This window comes from Pseudophryne corroboree, chromosome 2 (genome assembly GCF_028390025.1).
Source record: "Pseudophryne corroboree isolate aPseCor3 chromosome 2, aPseCor3.hap2, whole genome shotgun sequence".
Classification (NCBI taxonomy): Eukaryota; Metazoa; Chordata; class Amphibia; order Anura; family Myobatrachidae; genus Pseudophryne; species Pseudophryne corroboree.
In genome coordinates this window covers 212293693-212308427 of record NC_086445.1, presented here as the reverse complement: position 1 = coordinate 212308427, position 14735 = coordinate 212293693, and the positions used below count along the sequence as shown (strand labels likewise).

Genomic DNA, 14735 nt, shown 5'->3' with positions numbered 1-14735 from the left:
GCATATTCAGCCCCCGTTTGTGCCTCCAGTGGCACCTTGGGATCTTAACGTGGTGTTGAGTTTCCTGAAATCACACTGGTTTGAGCCACTTAAAACCGTGGAGTTAAAATATCTCACGTGGAAGGTGGTCATGCTATTAGCCTTGGCTTCGGCTAGGCGTGTGTCAGAATTGGCGGCTTTGTCACACAAAAGCCCCTATCTGGTTTTCCATATGGACAGGGCAGAATTGCGGACTCGTCCGCAATTTCTGCCAAAATTGGTGTCCTCTTTTCATATGAACCAACCTATTGTGGTGCCTGTGGCTACTCGTGACTTGGAGGATTCCGAGTTACTAGATGTAGTCAGGGCTTTGAAGGTTTATGTAGCCAGAACGGCTAGAGTCAGGAAAACTGAGTCGCTGTTTATCCTGTATGCATCCAACAAGCTGGGTGCTCCTGCTTCAAAGCAAACTATTGCTCGCTGGATCTGTAACACGATTCAGCAGGCTCATTCTGCGGCTGGATTGCCGCTTCCAAAATCAGTAAAAGCCCACTCCACAAGGAAGGTGGGCTCTTCTTGGGCGGCTGCCCGAGGGGTCTCGGCATTACAGCTTTGCCGAGCGGCTACTTGGTCAGGTTCAAACACTTTTGCAAAGTTCTACAAGTTTGATACCCTGGCTGAGGAGGACCTTGTGTTTGCTCATTTGGTGCTGCAGTGTCATCCGCACTCTCCCGCCCGTTTGGGAGCTTTGGTATAATCCCCATGGTCCTTACGGAGTCCCCAGCATCCACTAGGACGTTAGAGAAAATAAGATTTTACTTACCGGTAAATCTATTTCTCGTAGTCCGTAGTGGATGCTGGGCGCCCGTCCCAAGTGCGGACTTCTTCTGCAATACTTGTATATAGTTATTGCTTAAATAAGGGTTATGTTATGGTTGCATCAGGGTTTATCTGATGCTCTGTTGTTGTTCATACTGTTAACTGGGTAAGTTTATCACGAGTTATACGGTGTGATTGGTGTGGCTGGTATGAGTCTTACCCTGGATTCCAAAATCCTTTCCTTGGACTGTCAGCTCTTCCGGGCACAGTTTCCTTAACTGAGGTCTGGAGGAGGGACATAGAGGGAGGAGCCAGTGCACACCAGTATCCTAATTCTTTCTTAAAGTGCCCTGTCTCCTGCGGAGCCCGTCTATTCCCCATGGTCCTTACGGAGTCCCCAGCATCCACTACGGACTACGAGAAATAGATTTACCGGTAAGTAAAATCTTATTTTACTGACTACGCTAGTCACTAGACTTAAGCCCCCTATGGGACCTCCTGTGCCATTACAGTCGCATATTGTCCCTGCAGTTAATCCGCCATGGGCAGATACTCTGTCCTCTCAGTTACAACAATTAAATCAGTCTCTGGCTAAGCAAAATCCTGACTCGCCCGCCGAAGACCAAGGGGTCATCTAAACGGGCCATTACTTCCTTACAATCCACACATGTTTCGGATACCTCATCCGATGAAGATGTTGCTTACACTGCCCCACTACACTGATGCAGATGCTTCTGATGGGGAATCTCAGCCTCCAAGAGGTCAGGAACATCCACTTGTGTCAATCAGGCTGATTATTCAAATCTGTGATGACGAAGAGCCTCCAGCTACCTCTAAGAAACCAGATAAGTTTAAACGTCAGAAGGTTACTAAATTAGTTTTACCTCATTCTGACCACTTGGTTGACACTTGTCAGGAATCCTGGAAAAATCCAGGAAATACATTTTTCTTTGTCTAAAAAGATGCTAGCCCGTTATCCCCTCACTGCAGAGTTAAGTAAAAATTGTGAAACACCTTCGCCAGTGGATTCACAAGTCGCATGGTGTCCTCTGCTCTGCCTGTCACTACCGTCACCTCGCTGAAGGAACCGACGAATAAGCGTGTGGAGGGTTGCTTGAAGTCCATTTACACTCTTGCTGGAGCTGTACATAGGCCCACTATTGCGGCCTCTTGTGCAGCTAAGGCTATAGAGGCCTGGGTTCAGGAAGTTGAAGCGTGACTACCGTCTGATTTTCCTGATAATGCTAGACAGTTTCTTTCATATATTAATACAGCCTCTCATTATATTCAGGAGGCGGCATCTGATGCAGGTATCCTGGCGGCCAAAGCGTCTACTACGTCTATTCTGGCTCGCCGGATCCTCTGGTTGCGGTACTGGTCCGTAGATCTGGACTCTAAAAAGACCCTGGAGGTGATCCCTTTTAAGGGAAACATTCTTTTTTGGGAAGATCTCAACAAGATTGTTGCTGACTTAGCTTCAGTTAAGACTGCGTGTCTACCTAGTACTTCTCCTTCGGCTCCGAAGGCTAAGAGTACTTCCTTTCGTTCCTTTTGACCTCCAGGTAAAGCCAAAGGGTCAGGCGTACCCGAAACAGGCTCGCACTTCCAAAACCTCTACGCCCAAACCTAGACGTGCCTGGGCTGCCCGTCAGCCTGCTTCCAAAACAGACAAGCCTGCTGCACGATGGGGCAGGCCTCCCCCTGGGGGGATCCCAGGGTGGGAGGCTAACTTCTACGGTTTGCTCAGGGGTGGTTACAGACCACTTCGGATGCCTGGGTAAGGGAAGTCGTCGCTCACGGATACGCCATCTCTTTCAAGAAACGTCCCCCTCGTCAGTTTTGCTCAACAAACATCCCTTTGGGTCAGGTAAAAGCAAAAACTCTCCATTTGGTGGTATAATCTCTCCTGGATACAGGAGTGATTGTGCTGGTGCCTCTGTCTCAGAGAGGCAGTGGGTACTATTCCACGCTGTTCCTACTCCCGAAACCGAATGGGTCCTCTCGGCCTATTCTCAACCTGAAGACTTTGAACAAATTTGTGAAAGTTTCCAAATTCTGTATGGAAGCACTTCGCTCTCTTGTTCTGGCTTTGGAGCCCAAGGATTATATGTTAACCCCGGACATACAGGATACTTACCTGCATATTCCTATTGCAGTGTCGCATCAGCAATACCTGCGGTTTGCTATTGGCAACCTAAATTTTCAATTCCAGGCCTTACCTTTCGGTCTGACCACGGCTCCAAGAATTTTCACCAAGGTCATGACGGCTCTACTCCGCCATCAGGGTATCCGGATCCTGCCGTATCTGGACGACTTGTTGATCCTGGCGAACTCTCCAGAGGTTCTCCTCTGTCATCTGGAACTGACGGTCCAATTCCTGCAAGCCCACAGGTGGCTCATCAACTGGAAGAAATCTTCCCTTGTCCCTGCTCGGAGCATGGTGCACCTGGGAGCAATATTGGACACCCACAACCAGTGGTTGTTTTTGTCTCCGGAAAAGATCCTGAAACTTCAGGACAAGATAAGATGCTTCCTCTCTCGCTCACGTGTGTCAATACACTCGGCGATGCAAGCACTAGGCCTTATGGTGTTGGTTCTCGACATGGTAGAGTACGCTCAATTACATTCCCACCCCCTGCAGAAGTTACTCTCCAAGTGGGACCGCCTGCCTCACTGGATCAGGACCCACATGATCTCCTTGGCTCCGTGGGTCGGCTTGTCACTGAGCTGGTGGCTACAGGACCAGCAACTGAGCAGGGGTCGTCCCTTCTGGACCTCCAACTGGGTCCTTCCGACGACGGATGCCAGTCTGCGGGGCTGGGCCGCGGTGTTGGAGCAACACTCTCTTCAGGGTCGGTGGACCAGGGAGGAATCTCTCCTCCCGATAAACATTCTGGAATTGCGGGCAGTGTTCAATGCATTGACACTAGCTCTGCCTCTGGTACAGAACAGGTCTGTTCAAGTACAGTCATACAACGCCACCACGGTGGCGTACATAAATCATCAAGGCGGCACTCAAAGAAGCATGGCAATGAAGGAAGTATCAAAAATCCTTTGTTGGGCGGAACGCCATCTGCCAGCCATATCGGCAGTGTTCGTTCTGGGTGTCCTCAAATGGGAAGCGGATTTCATCAGTCGTCAGGACGTACATGCCGGAGAGTGGAGTTTTCATCCGGAAGTCTTTCAACTCCTAGTAGACAAATGGGGCCTACCAGATGCAGACCTGATGGTGTCTCGACACAATCACAAGGTTCCGGTCTTTGGAACAAGGACAAGGGATCCTCAAGCAGCGTTTGTGGACGCACTGGCAATTCCATGGAACTTTCGGCTGCCATACGTGTGCCCTCCGGTGTCACTTCTGCCCAGGGTAATAAGGAAGTTCAAGCAAGAAGGAGGAATACTATTTCTAATCGCTCCAGCGAGGCCCAGACGGCATTGGTTCTCAGACCTGCAGGGTCTCTCGATAGAGCGTCCTCTTCTACTTCCACAAAGCCCAGACCTCCTCGTTCTGAGCCCTTGTGTCTACCAGGATTTGGCCCGGCTGGCTTTGACGGCGTGGCTCTTGAAGCTTCTGTACCGAGGACCAAAGGATTTTCTGAGGCGGTCATTCAAACCTTGTTGAAGGCCCGTAAACCAGCTTCGGATTTATTATAGGGTCTGGAATTCTTACGTCGTCTGGTGTATGACTAACCATTATGACCCATATAAGTTCAGTACTGCCAAGCTTTTGGCTTTCCTGCAACAGGGCCTGGACTTAGGCCTTCGTCTGGCCTCCCTCAAGGTTCATATTTCTGCCTTGTCGATCTGGTTTCAGAGAAAAATTGCGACTCTGCCTGATGATCATACATTCACTCAGGGTGTTTTATGGATTCAACCTCCCTATGTCCCGCCTGTGGCTCCTTGGGATTTGTTGGTTGTTATGGACTCCTTACAAGAGTCTCCGTTTGTACCTCTTGAGTCTGTGGACCTTAAGTGGCTTACTCTTAAGGTCCTGTTCTTGCTGGTTATTGCCTCTGCTAGACCGGTTTCAGACTTAGGTGCCTTTCCACCTTAACCAAGAGATTGTGGTTCCGGCCTTTACCTCTCATGGTTTATCCTCCAAAGAGCGGTCTTTGGATGTGGTATGGGCTCTCCGTATTTATGTGAAGAGAACAGCTTCTCTTAGGAGATCTGATTCCCTCTTTGTCTTTTTTGGTTTTCACAAACGTGGCTGGCCTGCTAATAAGCAGACCTTGGCCAGATGGATTAGAATGGTGATTGCACATGCTTATGTACAGGCTGGTCTTCCAGCTCCTTCTACCATCAAAGCCCATTCTACTCTGTCTGTTGGACCTTCTTGGGCGGCCTGATGTGGTGCGACCTTTGAACAATTGTGCAAGGCGGCTATGTGGTCCTCAGTGAACACGTTCATCAGGTTCTATGCCTTCGATACTTCCGCCTCCCAGGATGCCTACTTTGGACACCGGGTTCTTGTGCCCGCTACAGTGCGTCCCCTCCCATGAGGAACTGCTTTAGGACATCCCCGATGTTATTCCCTGTAGAACCCCAGTGTACCCCGCTGCAGAAAAGGAGATTTATGGTAGGGACTTACCTTTGTTAAATCTCTTTTTCTGCAAGGTACACTGGGTTTCACAGGGCACCAACCCTGACGCACGTCGCTTCTTTCGGTTTGTATGGCATTAGCCGCTGGTACCTTCTCCTGTCGTTAGAATGTGGTTCTATGTGGCTAACATCTTCCGTCTTTTACCTGCTACTGCATTGGACTGGTTAACAAAACTGAGCTCCTGTGCACAGAGGCAGGGTTATAGAGGAGCCGATGCTGTGCATCTTGGAAACAGTCAAAGCTTTTAGCCTGTTGGTGCCTCGGATCAAGATCCAACTTTACACCCGATGTTATTCCCTGTGAAACCCAGTATACCTCGCAGAAAGAGATTTAACAAAGGTAAGTTCTTACCATAAATCTCCTTTATTATAGTCTCAAGTTTTTTTGATCGAGTTTTCTTAAAAGCGTCTTGCACGCACCTTAGAAAGAGTCGCTCCGATAACTCTCCGTCGGGTCGCGACAACGCATACCCACGCGTACAGTGCTGTTTTGGCTGATGTCTGTATAGAATGTACTAGCAAGTCCAGTTGACATTACCAGGCTGTGGCAGGAGCACGGGGAGAAATTAAGGTGTCAGTTCCGCTTAGCAGGGGAGACGTAAGACACAGCCGCACTGTTTTCGGGAAGGAGACTACTGAACAGTCGCTGATGCGGCTGCCACCTCGGGTGCACCAGCGCTAGGCCCCAGGGATCATAGGCTCCAGGGATTAGTGAGAAGTCGTGATTCCTGGGGTTGATGTCAGCAGTGGGGAGTAAGACGCTCCCCTGGTCGCCCCTCCCCCCTGGTTCATGACCAGTTTCCTCCGAGTTTCCCGCCATGAACTGATTTTACGCTTTTGTTTGAGACGCTGTGTATCTAAAGGACCCAGTCGCAGCATAGGAGACTGTGTAACTAGTGTGTCGGTGTTCACTGTGGGCATACTGGGTGTTTGTGTACACTGTTTAGTGTCTGGATCCACTCAGCATTCACTAAGGTATTGATCGATCCTGGAAGCGGGGTGAACTCTCCCAGTATCCTACTCTCCTGAGCCTGGTGATACAGCACTAAGGGGGTCATTCTGACCCGATCGCTCGCAGCAGTTCTTCGCAGCGATTAGGTCAGAACCGCGCATGCGTCGGCGCATGGCTGACAGCCGACTGCTATCGTTGCCTAGCGATTGCCTCTGCCTGATTGACAGGCAGAGGCAGTCGCTGGACAGGAGGGGGCGGGCCACAGCGGCTGTGACACGTCACACGCAGCCGTTGCGACCCAGGCAGCGATGAGTAGCTCCCGGCCAGCACTCAAAAGCTGCGCTGGCCGGGATATACTCCTGAAGTGCAAAAGCATTGCCGCGGTGCTTTTGCATTTCTGCGACGGGGCAAGGACTGACATGCGGGGCGGACTAACACTGTGCTGGGCATACCCTTGCATGTCTGTGTTCTTGACTGCAGCTGTGCTAAATTTAGCACAGCTACGATCAAGTCGGAATCACCCCCTAAGTCTCTACCTACCATTAAATACAAGTAGTTGGATAAGTGCCTGATGCATATGAGTCTGTAAACTATTGCTACTGTTTTCTTTCGCTGTGCGACTGAATACGTTTAAAGTTCTATATAAGGTAATGCAGTAATATGTTTCTCCTACATACTTGAAATGTATCTGTAGTTGAATATGTGCTCATATTGCTTATTATACTAATGTATAACTTGTGACTGATTGCTAGTGTGATTGCTGACTTTACTATTCCTATCAGTTTCTGTGTATATACCAATCCTCATTGCTGGTGTAAGGCAGGGAGGGATCGGATTATATATCACTTTAACAAGTTTTAAAGTGATTTCAGTCACAAATTGTGTATTTAACACTGTACAGGTGTGTGATTTGTGTAAAATGTCTAAGAGAGGCAAGGGTGCGGAGGATACACTCCACAGCAGCACCTACACTGATTTCATGTTTGTCTTGCAAAGCTGGGTTAACCTCTCAGGATCTGGTTCAAAATGGATTATGTGCAAATTGTTTTAGCTTTCACCAAAGTCTCCTGAACAATCCAAGGCAGGCACAAGTTCAAGTTGAACCCCCATGGGTTTCTTTTGCTCGCACATTATCCAATATAGCTGAGCGGATAATGGCATCTCCTATACCTGGGATAGGTTACCCTGTTAACCCTTACATGCAACATTCCCCCTGGGGGTTATCACATCCAGTCCAAGAATCTGCTGCCATTCAACAAAAACAGGCTGAAAGGCCTGTAGAAAGTAAATCACACAGACATGAAACAACATCTTCACAGTCTACACATGTTTCAGATGGGGACTCTTTGGAGGATGAGGACTCCTCGCATTCCGGGTCTGCATACAGAGATGAGGATGAAGGTCCCAGCTCAGTGGATATACCTGAGCTAATTAGTGCTATGAAAACCATTCTATCCTTAGAGAAGGCAGCAGAGCATTTGTTAAAATCCAAGGCACCTGTGTTAAAATAATCCCAAAACAGTCAGGACTGAATTTTCGGGGTCAGAACAATTGACGGAGATTATGCAAGAGGCTTGGGTAACACCCAGTAAGAAGTTTAGAAATCCAAGAAATGGAATTCCAATTATCCTCTTCCAGCTGGGGACTGTTTAAAAAGGGAGGTGGCTCCCAAAGTAGATACGCATGTCATTCGATTGGTGCGAAAATCTGCCTTCAACATCATTAAATGATGTTACGGATAGGAAAATAGATGGTTTTTTAAAAACCATTTTCTCCTTGTCTGGGGCATTTGTAAGACCAGCCATGGCTTCAGCCTGGATGGAAAAAGCAGTGGCAGCCTGGGCTGATGCATTGGAGGATGATCTTTCATTGGCATCTGGAGAGCAATAATCCCATATTGCACATATTAAACAGACGGCTATGTTTATGGAAGAAGCAGCCTTGGATATGGGTACTATTGCCTCTCAAGCATCAGCCTCAGCAGTAGCAGCTCACAGAGCTGTTTGGCTGCGTACATGGAAGGCTGACTCAGAGTCCAAGAAAGTTCTAGAGTCTTTGCCTTTTACTGGAGATATTCTTTTTGGTAAATAATTAAACAGCATTTTGGAGTCAGAAGCAGACTCCAAGAAAATGAAGATTCCTTCAACACACAAATCTAAACCTAGGTTTCCAGCTTTTTGTCCCTTTCAGACCCAAGGTAAAGCAAAAGGAAAGGGTTATGGCTAACAGTCTCAATCTGACAAGTCTGTTAAGACTACAAAGCATTGGGCTACCAGAGGGCCTGCTTCCAAGCCAGAAGATAAGCCATCAGCCTGATAGAGCGGGCCTCCACCTGGGGGATCCCAGGGTGGGAGGCCGACTTCTTCATTTTGCACAGGTCAGGCAGCCGTCCACCACAGATGCCTGGGTGCAAGAAGCGGTTTCTCACAGTTATGCGTTTGCCTTCAAGAAACACCCTCCACAAAGGTTCTTTTGTACCAGCCCGCCTTCAGTGGAAACGAAGGCCAGAGCCTTACAAGAGACTGTTCAGAAGTTGCTTCAATCAGGAGTGATAATTCCAGTTCCTCCTGCCCAATGAGGACAAGGTTTTTATTCCAACCTGTGTCTAGTTCAGAACCAAATGGGTCGTTCCGGTCCATACTCAATCTCCAGGTGCTGAACAAGTACATTTTGGGTGCCTCGTTTTCATGTGGAGACTTTACGTTCCATTATTTTGGCCATGAAGCCGGAGGATTTTATGGTATCCCTGGATATCCAGGATGCATACCTGCATGTTCCTATAGCACAGTCCCATCAGTGCTACCTCAGGTTTGCTATCCTCCAGCAACATTTTCAGTTTCAGGCCCTACCATTTGGAGTGGCCACAGCTCCGAGAGTGTTCACCAAAATTATGGTGGTAATGATGGCTTATCTCAATCGGCAGGGGATAAGGATTTTTCCATACCTCGACGATTTATTAATCCTGGCACAATCTCAGGAATTGCTTTAGTGTCATCTACAACAGACAATAGCTTGTTTGCAGAGACACGGTTGGCTCATAAATTGGGCAAAGTCGTCCCTGGTTCCGTCACAACGGATACTGCACTTGGTGGCTGTATTGGATTCGGGCCTTCAGAGAGTAATTTTACCTCTGAACAAAATTTCCACAATACAGTTGAGGATTCAGTAGCTGCTACACAGTCAAAGGGTATCCATTCAAACAGCGATGTGTGTGATGGGATCTATGGTGTCGACATTCAACATGGTGGAGTATGCTCAATTCCACTCGAGGCCTCTAAAACGTCTGATCCTTTCCAAATGGAATGTGTTACATCAGACAATAAAAACGCAGGACTATGGTCCTTCCTCTAAAAGTAAGGAGGTCATTAGCCTGGTGGCTACAGACATACCATCTGGACAAAGGGAGACCCTTTTGGATCTCAGATTGGGAGGTTCTGACAATGGATGCCAGTCTTCAGGGCTGAAGAGCAGTGTCAGAAAGAAGTTGCTTCCAAGGGCAGTGGACCAAAGTTGCCTGCCAATAAATCTATTGGAACTTCGGGCCATATATATGGCACTCATTCCGGCAAAGGACATTCTACAGGGGAAGCCAGTTCAAATTTGCTCAGACAATGCAATGACTGTAGCATACCTCGGTCATCAGGGAGGAACTCGCAGCCAAAAAGCAATGAAGGAGGTAAGCCGTATGTTAAAGTGGGCAGAACTTCATCATCCAGCCTTGTCCGCAGTGTTCATTCCGGGAGTTTTAAACTGGGAAGCGGATTTTCTCAGTCGACACGCCATTTATGCAAACGAATGGGATTTACACCCCGAGGTCTTCCAGACTCTGGTAGACAAGTGGGGGTTATCGGAGGTAGATCTCATGGCTTTCTGTCAGAACAACAAAGTTCCCGCATACGGGTCAAGGACAAAGGATCCCAAAGTCACGTTTGTGGATGCCCTGTCGGTAAGATGGGACTTTCGTCTGGCCTTTGTGTTTCCACCGATCGCCCTGTTGCCCACGGTTATGCAAAAGGTAAAATAGAGAGAGGGCATCATGAGACTAATAGCTCCAGCTTGGCCCAGAAGACATTGGTACACAGATCTGCAGGGCTGTCGGTGGATTCTCCGTTTTCTACTCCTTCAACGACCAGATCTACTGTCTCGGGGTCCTTGCTATTACAAGCACCTGGATCGGCTGTCTTTGACAGCGTGGCTCTTGAGACTTCCATCCTGAAAGCAAGAGGATTCTCACAACAGGTAATTCAAACAATGCTTAGAACAAGAAATCCATCCTCGGCTCGCATTTATTACCGTATGTGGCAGGCCTATATTCAGTGGTGCAGTGACAGGAAATTTGACCCTAGGTCTTTCAGAGTTTCCAGAGTCCTAGCATTTCTTCTGGCAGGAATGGACAAAGGTCTACGGGTGGCTTCCTTGAGAGTTCAGGTGTCAGCATTGACTGTATGGTTTCAAAAGAAAATTGGTAACCTACAGGATGTTCGCACTTTTTTTCCAAGGAGTTCTTCATACCTAACCTTCTTTTGTTCCTCCTACAGCTCCTTGGGATCTAAGTTTAGTCCTAAAGGCGCTTCAAGTTGCACCATTTGAACTGCTGAAGCAAGTGGATCTTAAATGGTTGACAGCTAAAGTTCTCTTTCTACTGGCTATTGCTTCAGCTAGAAGAGTTTCAGACTTAAGGGCATTGTTATGACGTCCTCCTTTTCTGATATTTCATCCAGATAGAGCGGTTCTCAGAACCAAATCTGGTTATCTTCCTAAGGTGGTGTCTAAATTCCACCTTAACAAAGAAATTGTAGTCCCGGCTTTCCAAGGACCGGACCTTTCTGCGGGAGATGCATCATTGGATGTAGTCCGTGCTTTAAGAATCTATGTGGATCATACCAGTGCCATCAGAAAGACAGACATACTCTTTGTTCTCTACGGATTTCATAAGAGAGGATGGCCTGTTATGGTTTCGGATGACGATTTCAGAAGCATATTCTCAAGCTGATCTCCCTATTCCGGCTAATGTGTCTGCTCACTCTACTCGTAAGGTAGGTCCTTCATGGGCAGCACAACATGGTGCTTCAGCTGGACAGATATGTAAGGCAGGCACATGGTCTTCCATTAACACATTCATTAGACATATTATGCCTTTGATACCTTTGCGCGTCAGGATGCTGCATTCGGGTGAAAAATTCTCCTGTCTAATCGGGAGTGTCCCCTCCACTAAAATTGCTTTGGGACATAACAATGTTTAGCCTGTGGATAATCTGTGGCCCCTGCAGGAGAAATACGTAGTTATGGTAGACTTACTGTTGATAACTCTATTTCTCCACAGTATCCACAGAGATCCCACCCTGATGTACCTGATTTGAGGATCCTTACACCTACTAACCTCTTTCTTGTACGGAAGTGTGTGCATGTGTGTTCTTCTTGCCTGATTAGGGCTCTCTGATGCTCCTTCCTGCCTGGAGCTTTGGAAAATAACTGAATTGCCTGAGCCAGGAGGCAGAGATATAGGAGACTAGCCCGTTGCATCCTGGGAGGTCGAAAGCTTTTGATCGTTGGTGCCAATCCACTGACGCTACCTCATATTCCAGTGTTTATCCTGTGGATACTGTGGACTTAGGAGAAATAGTTATCGACAGTAAGCATACCATAACTACATATTTTAACGAAAGTCGCTGACAGCCTGTGTTAGTAGGCAGTTTCAGGTCTGCCTGTGTCACTGTGTAATACTCATCTTCAAATGAATTAATAGATCTCTTTTCAATTGACTCGTAAAGTATGGGTTTTATTTTTGTATTTCATTCCATGCTAATAAGACACAGGTGCCAGCAATGTATTGTGTGTACTAGTCTTATAATGGTGCACATTGGTCCTTGGCGTTTGAACACCCTTCCTTTTGTAAATGCTGATTCGGTCTTCTAATTTTTCCGTTTTTTGTGAAATAGTGTTTAGCATCTCCTGGAATGGGATTATACCATTTCCTCCATACTCATTTATATTGCAGAATACATAATATAGTATTGTATCTGTCTCGTTTTCTTAAGGTTTGCTGCAATACACAGCGGCCCGATTAAATGTTGAAACCATGCAACAGATACCATGGAGTTGCAGCTACTTGAAACCACTCCATACTTAAAAGTATGGAAACTGAGCAACACATTATTAGATGCTACGAGTATTTTTAAGAATTGATAGATTCTATAAGAGAAGCTACACCTGACATAAATCTGAGTTGTGATAGACCACTCGTAAGGCATCCAAGATTGAGCAACATTCTTATTAATTGCAGCAGTTACCTTAAGAAAAATGATGCAAAATACCAGCACAAATGTCTGCTCTTTAACATTTCCATAATCTGAGAACATATGGGAAGATTAGCGAAGGTCCTTCTGTAGTATAGTAACAGAGCAGGTGAGCTGCTTGCTAAGAAGAGTATACAAACAGCTGGCACTATATGAGGCGTAATATCCCTCTTATGGAATCTCACTTAACGTGACAGCCATATTTTAAAAGAGATTCAGATACATCTACACTAATCTTTACTCCACCCTTTGGGGTAATTGTCATAGGGTGTGGGACTTTGGGCGAGAATGCACATATTTTTAAAGCGGCAATCATTTACCAGACAAAACCAACCCTGTAAATGATTTCAGCTTTAAAAATAAATACATCCTTGCCCGAAGTCTTTATAATTTTAATTTAATTAGCATCGAGTTCCCTCACAGTGCTAGTAAGTGCGGCTATAGGCCTTACACTTATGGTACATAAGGACTCGTAGATTTTTGTACATAAATTCACAAATCCAGGATTGAGTTGGGCCAATGAGGGGGGATGAGTTGAGGGTACCGCTGTCACCATTTCTATGCTGTTAAAACAACAACTCTCCTCCCTTGTGGCTAATTGAATTGACCACTTTATCTGTAGCCTGTGATTAACTGCACAAATGTTGCTTACACAGTTATGCCAAGGCGATTGACAAGGCCCAAAACTACCACTGAAGTTAGACTTGCAATAAAAGCTCTTAAAGCAGAATCCCCAGTGTTTAGGAAACTGTTTTCCACCTAATCTTTATGCCCACATATATCAGCTGCAATAGAGATTGGTTCTGCTTCTGTTTAAAATGGGGAATTAAATACTAATACACCATGTACAATACAACAGTAATTCGTGGTTCTCTTTATTTGTCACCTTTTGTTTGCTGCTTGTAATCAGTATTAGTGTGTTTTCCCCAATAGCCTGTCTCTGTTCCCTTTAGTTCCGAAGAGATATTATTAAAGCCCTCCCTGTGATGATCATTTCAATTCCGCCCTTTGCAAACTACTTTGTATTTGTGTTGATGTAAGTATAACTTACAGCCCTGTGCTGTTAAATAAAATCAATCCGCTTATTGTGATTTACGTTGTCTAAATGCAGCTTGGTGAGAGATGAGCTGTAACGTTTCATTTGTTAGACTTTGGATCTGTGAATTAATTATGCTTGTAAATGATACCAGATGGCCACACCTGGGTAACAGGAACACACTTGTATTCAGTGTACATGATAGTGACAACAGCATAAATCCTTCAAACGGGAGCAGTGGATTTTGATGTCTTATTGATAATCCCTCTTATTTCTCTTGCGTCCTAGAAGATACTGGGGTCCACATTAGTACCATGGGATACAGACGGGTCCACTAGGAGCCTTGGGCACTTTAAGAAATCAATAGTGTGCACTGGCTCCTCCCTCTATGCCCCTCCTACCAGACTCTGTTTAGAAAATGTGCCCGGAGGAGCCGGTCACGTTTAGCGAAGCACCTGAAGAGTTTTCTGCATTTATTTTCTGTTTATTTTCAGGCAGGTCTGGTTGGCACCAGATGGCCTGCTTCGTGGGTCTTAGGGGAGAGAACGGCCCAACTTCCTAAAGAGTTAATGGTCCAGTTTCTCCGCTGACGGGACACTGAGCTCCTGAGGGAGTCATTCGCAAGCCCCACTACGGCGAGCGTACCCTCCCGCAGCACGCTACCACCCCTAACGGAGCCAGAAGATAGAAGAGTGGTTAGTACAGCGCCGGCATCCCGGTTAGTGGGTCGTCGGTGGGAATAGTGGCATAAGGGTAGGGAGCGCAGCTCTGAGTGCAGGCGGCGCTCCAGGGGGCTCAGGAGTACATACAGTGTAGTGTGTCCCACTGTGAGGGGCGCGGGGCCACCACTGATTACCCACACTGGCTAACATACCTAACCCTCTTCTAGGCACAAAAATTACTTCAGGCCAGTATAAAAAGCGGGAAGCCGAGCGCCATTATGGGGGCGGGGCTTCACTATGAGCGGATTCAGCAGCTCACCAGCGCCATTTTCCGTCTGCAGCTTACACTGATAGGAATCACAGGGAAGCGCAGCTCCTCCACAAAGACT

At 46.9% G+C, this 14735-nt stretch overlaps 1 protein-coding gene across 2 annotated transcripts in view; it reads left to right on the top strand.

Moving 5' to 3' along the window:
- LETMD1 (LETM1 domain containing 1) overlaps positions 1 to 14735 on the top strand; it is a 101559-nt gene that overhangs the window by 38536 nt on the left and 48288 nt on the right. For both annotated transcript variants that reach the window (XM_063952292.1, XM_063952293.1), the window contains exon 4: positions 13602 to 13684. In XM_063952292.1, coding sequence (XP_063808362.1) covers positions 13602 to 13684 — 83 coding nt within the window. The remainder of the gene's footprint in view (positions 1 to 13601; positions 13685 to 14735) is intronic.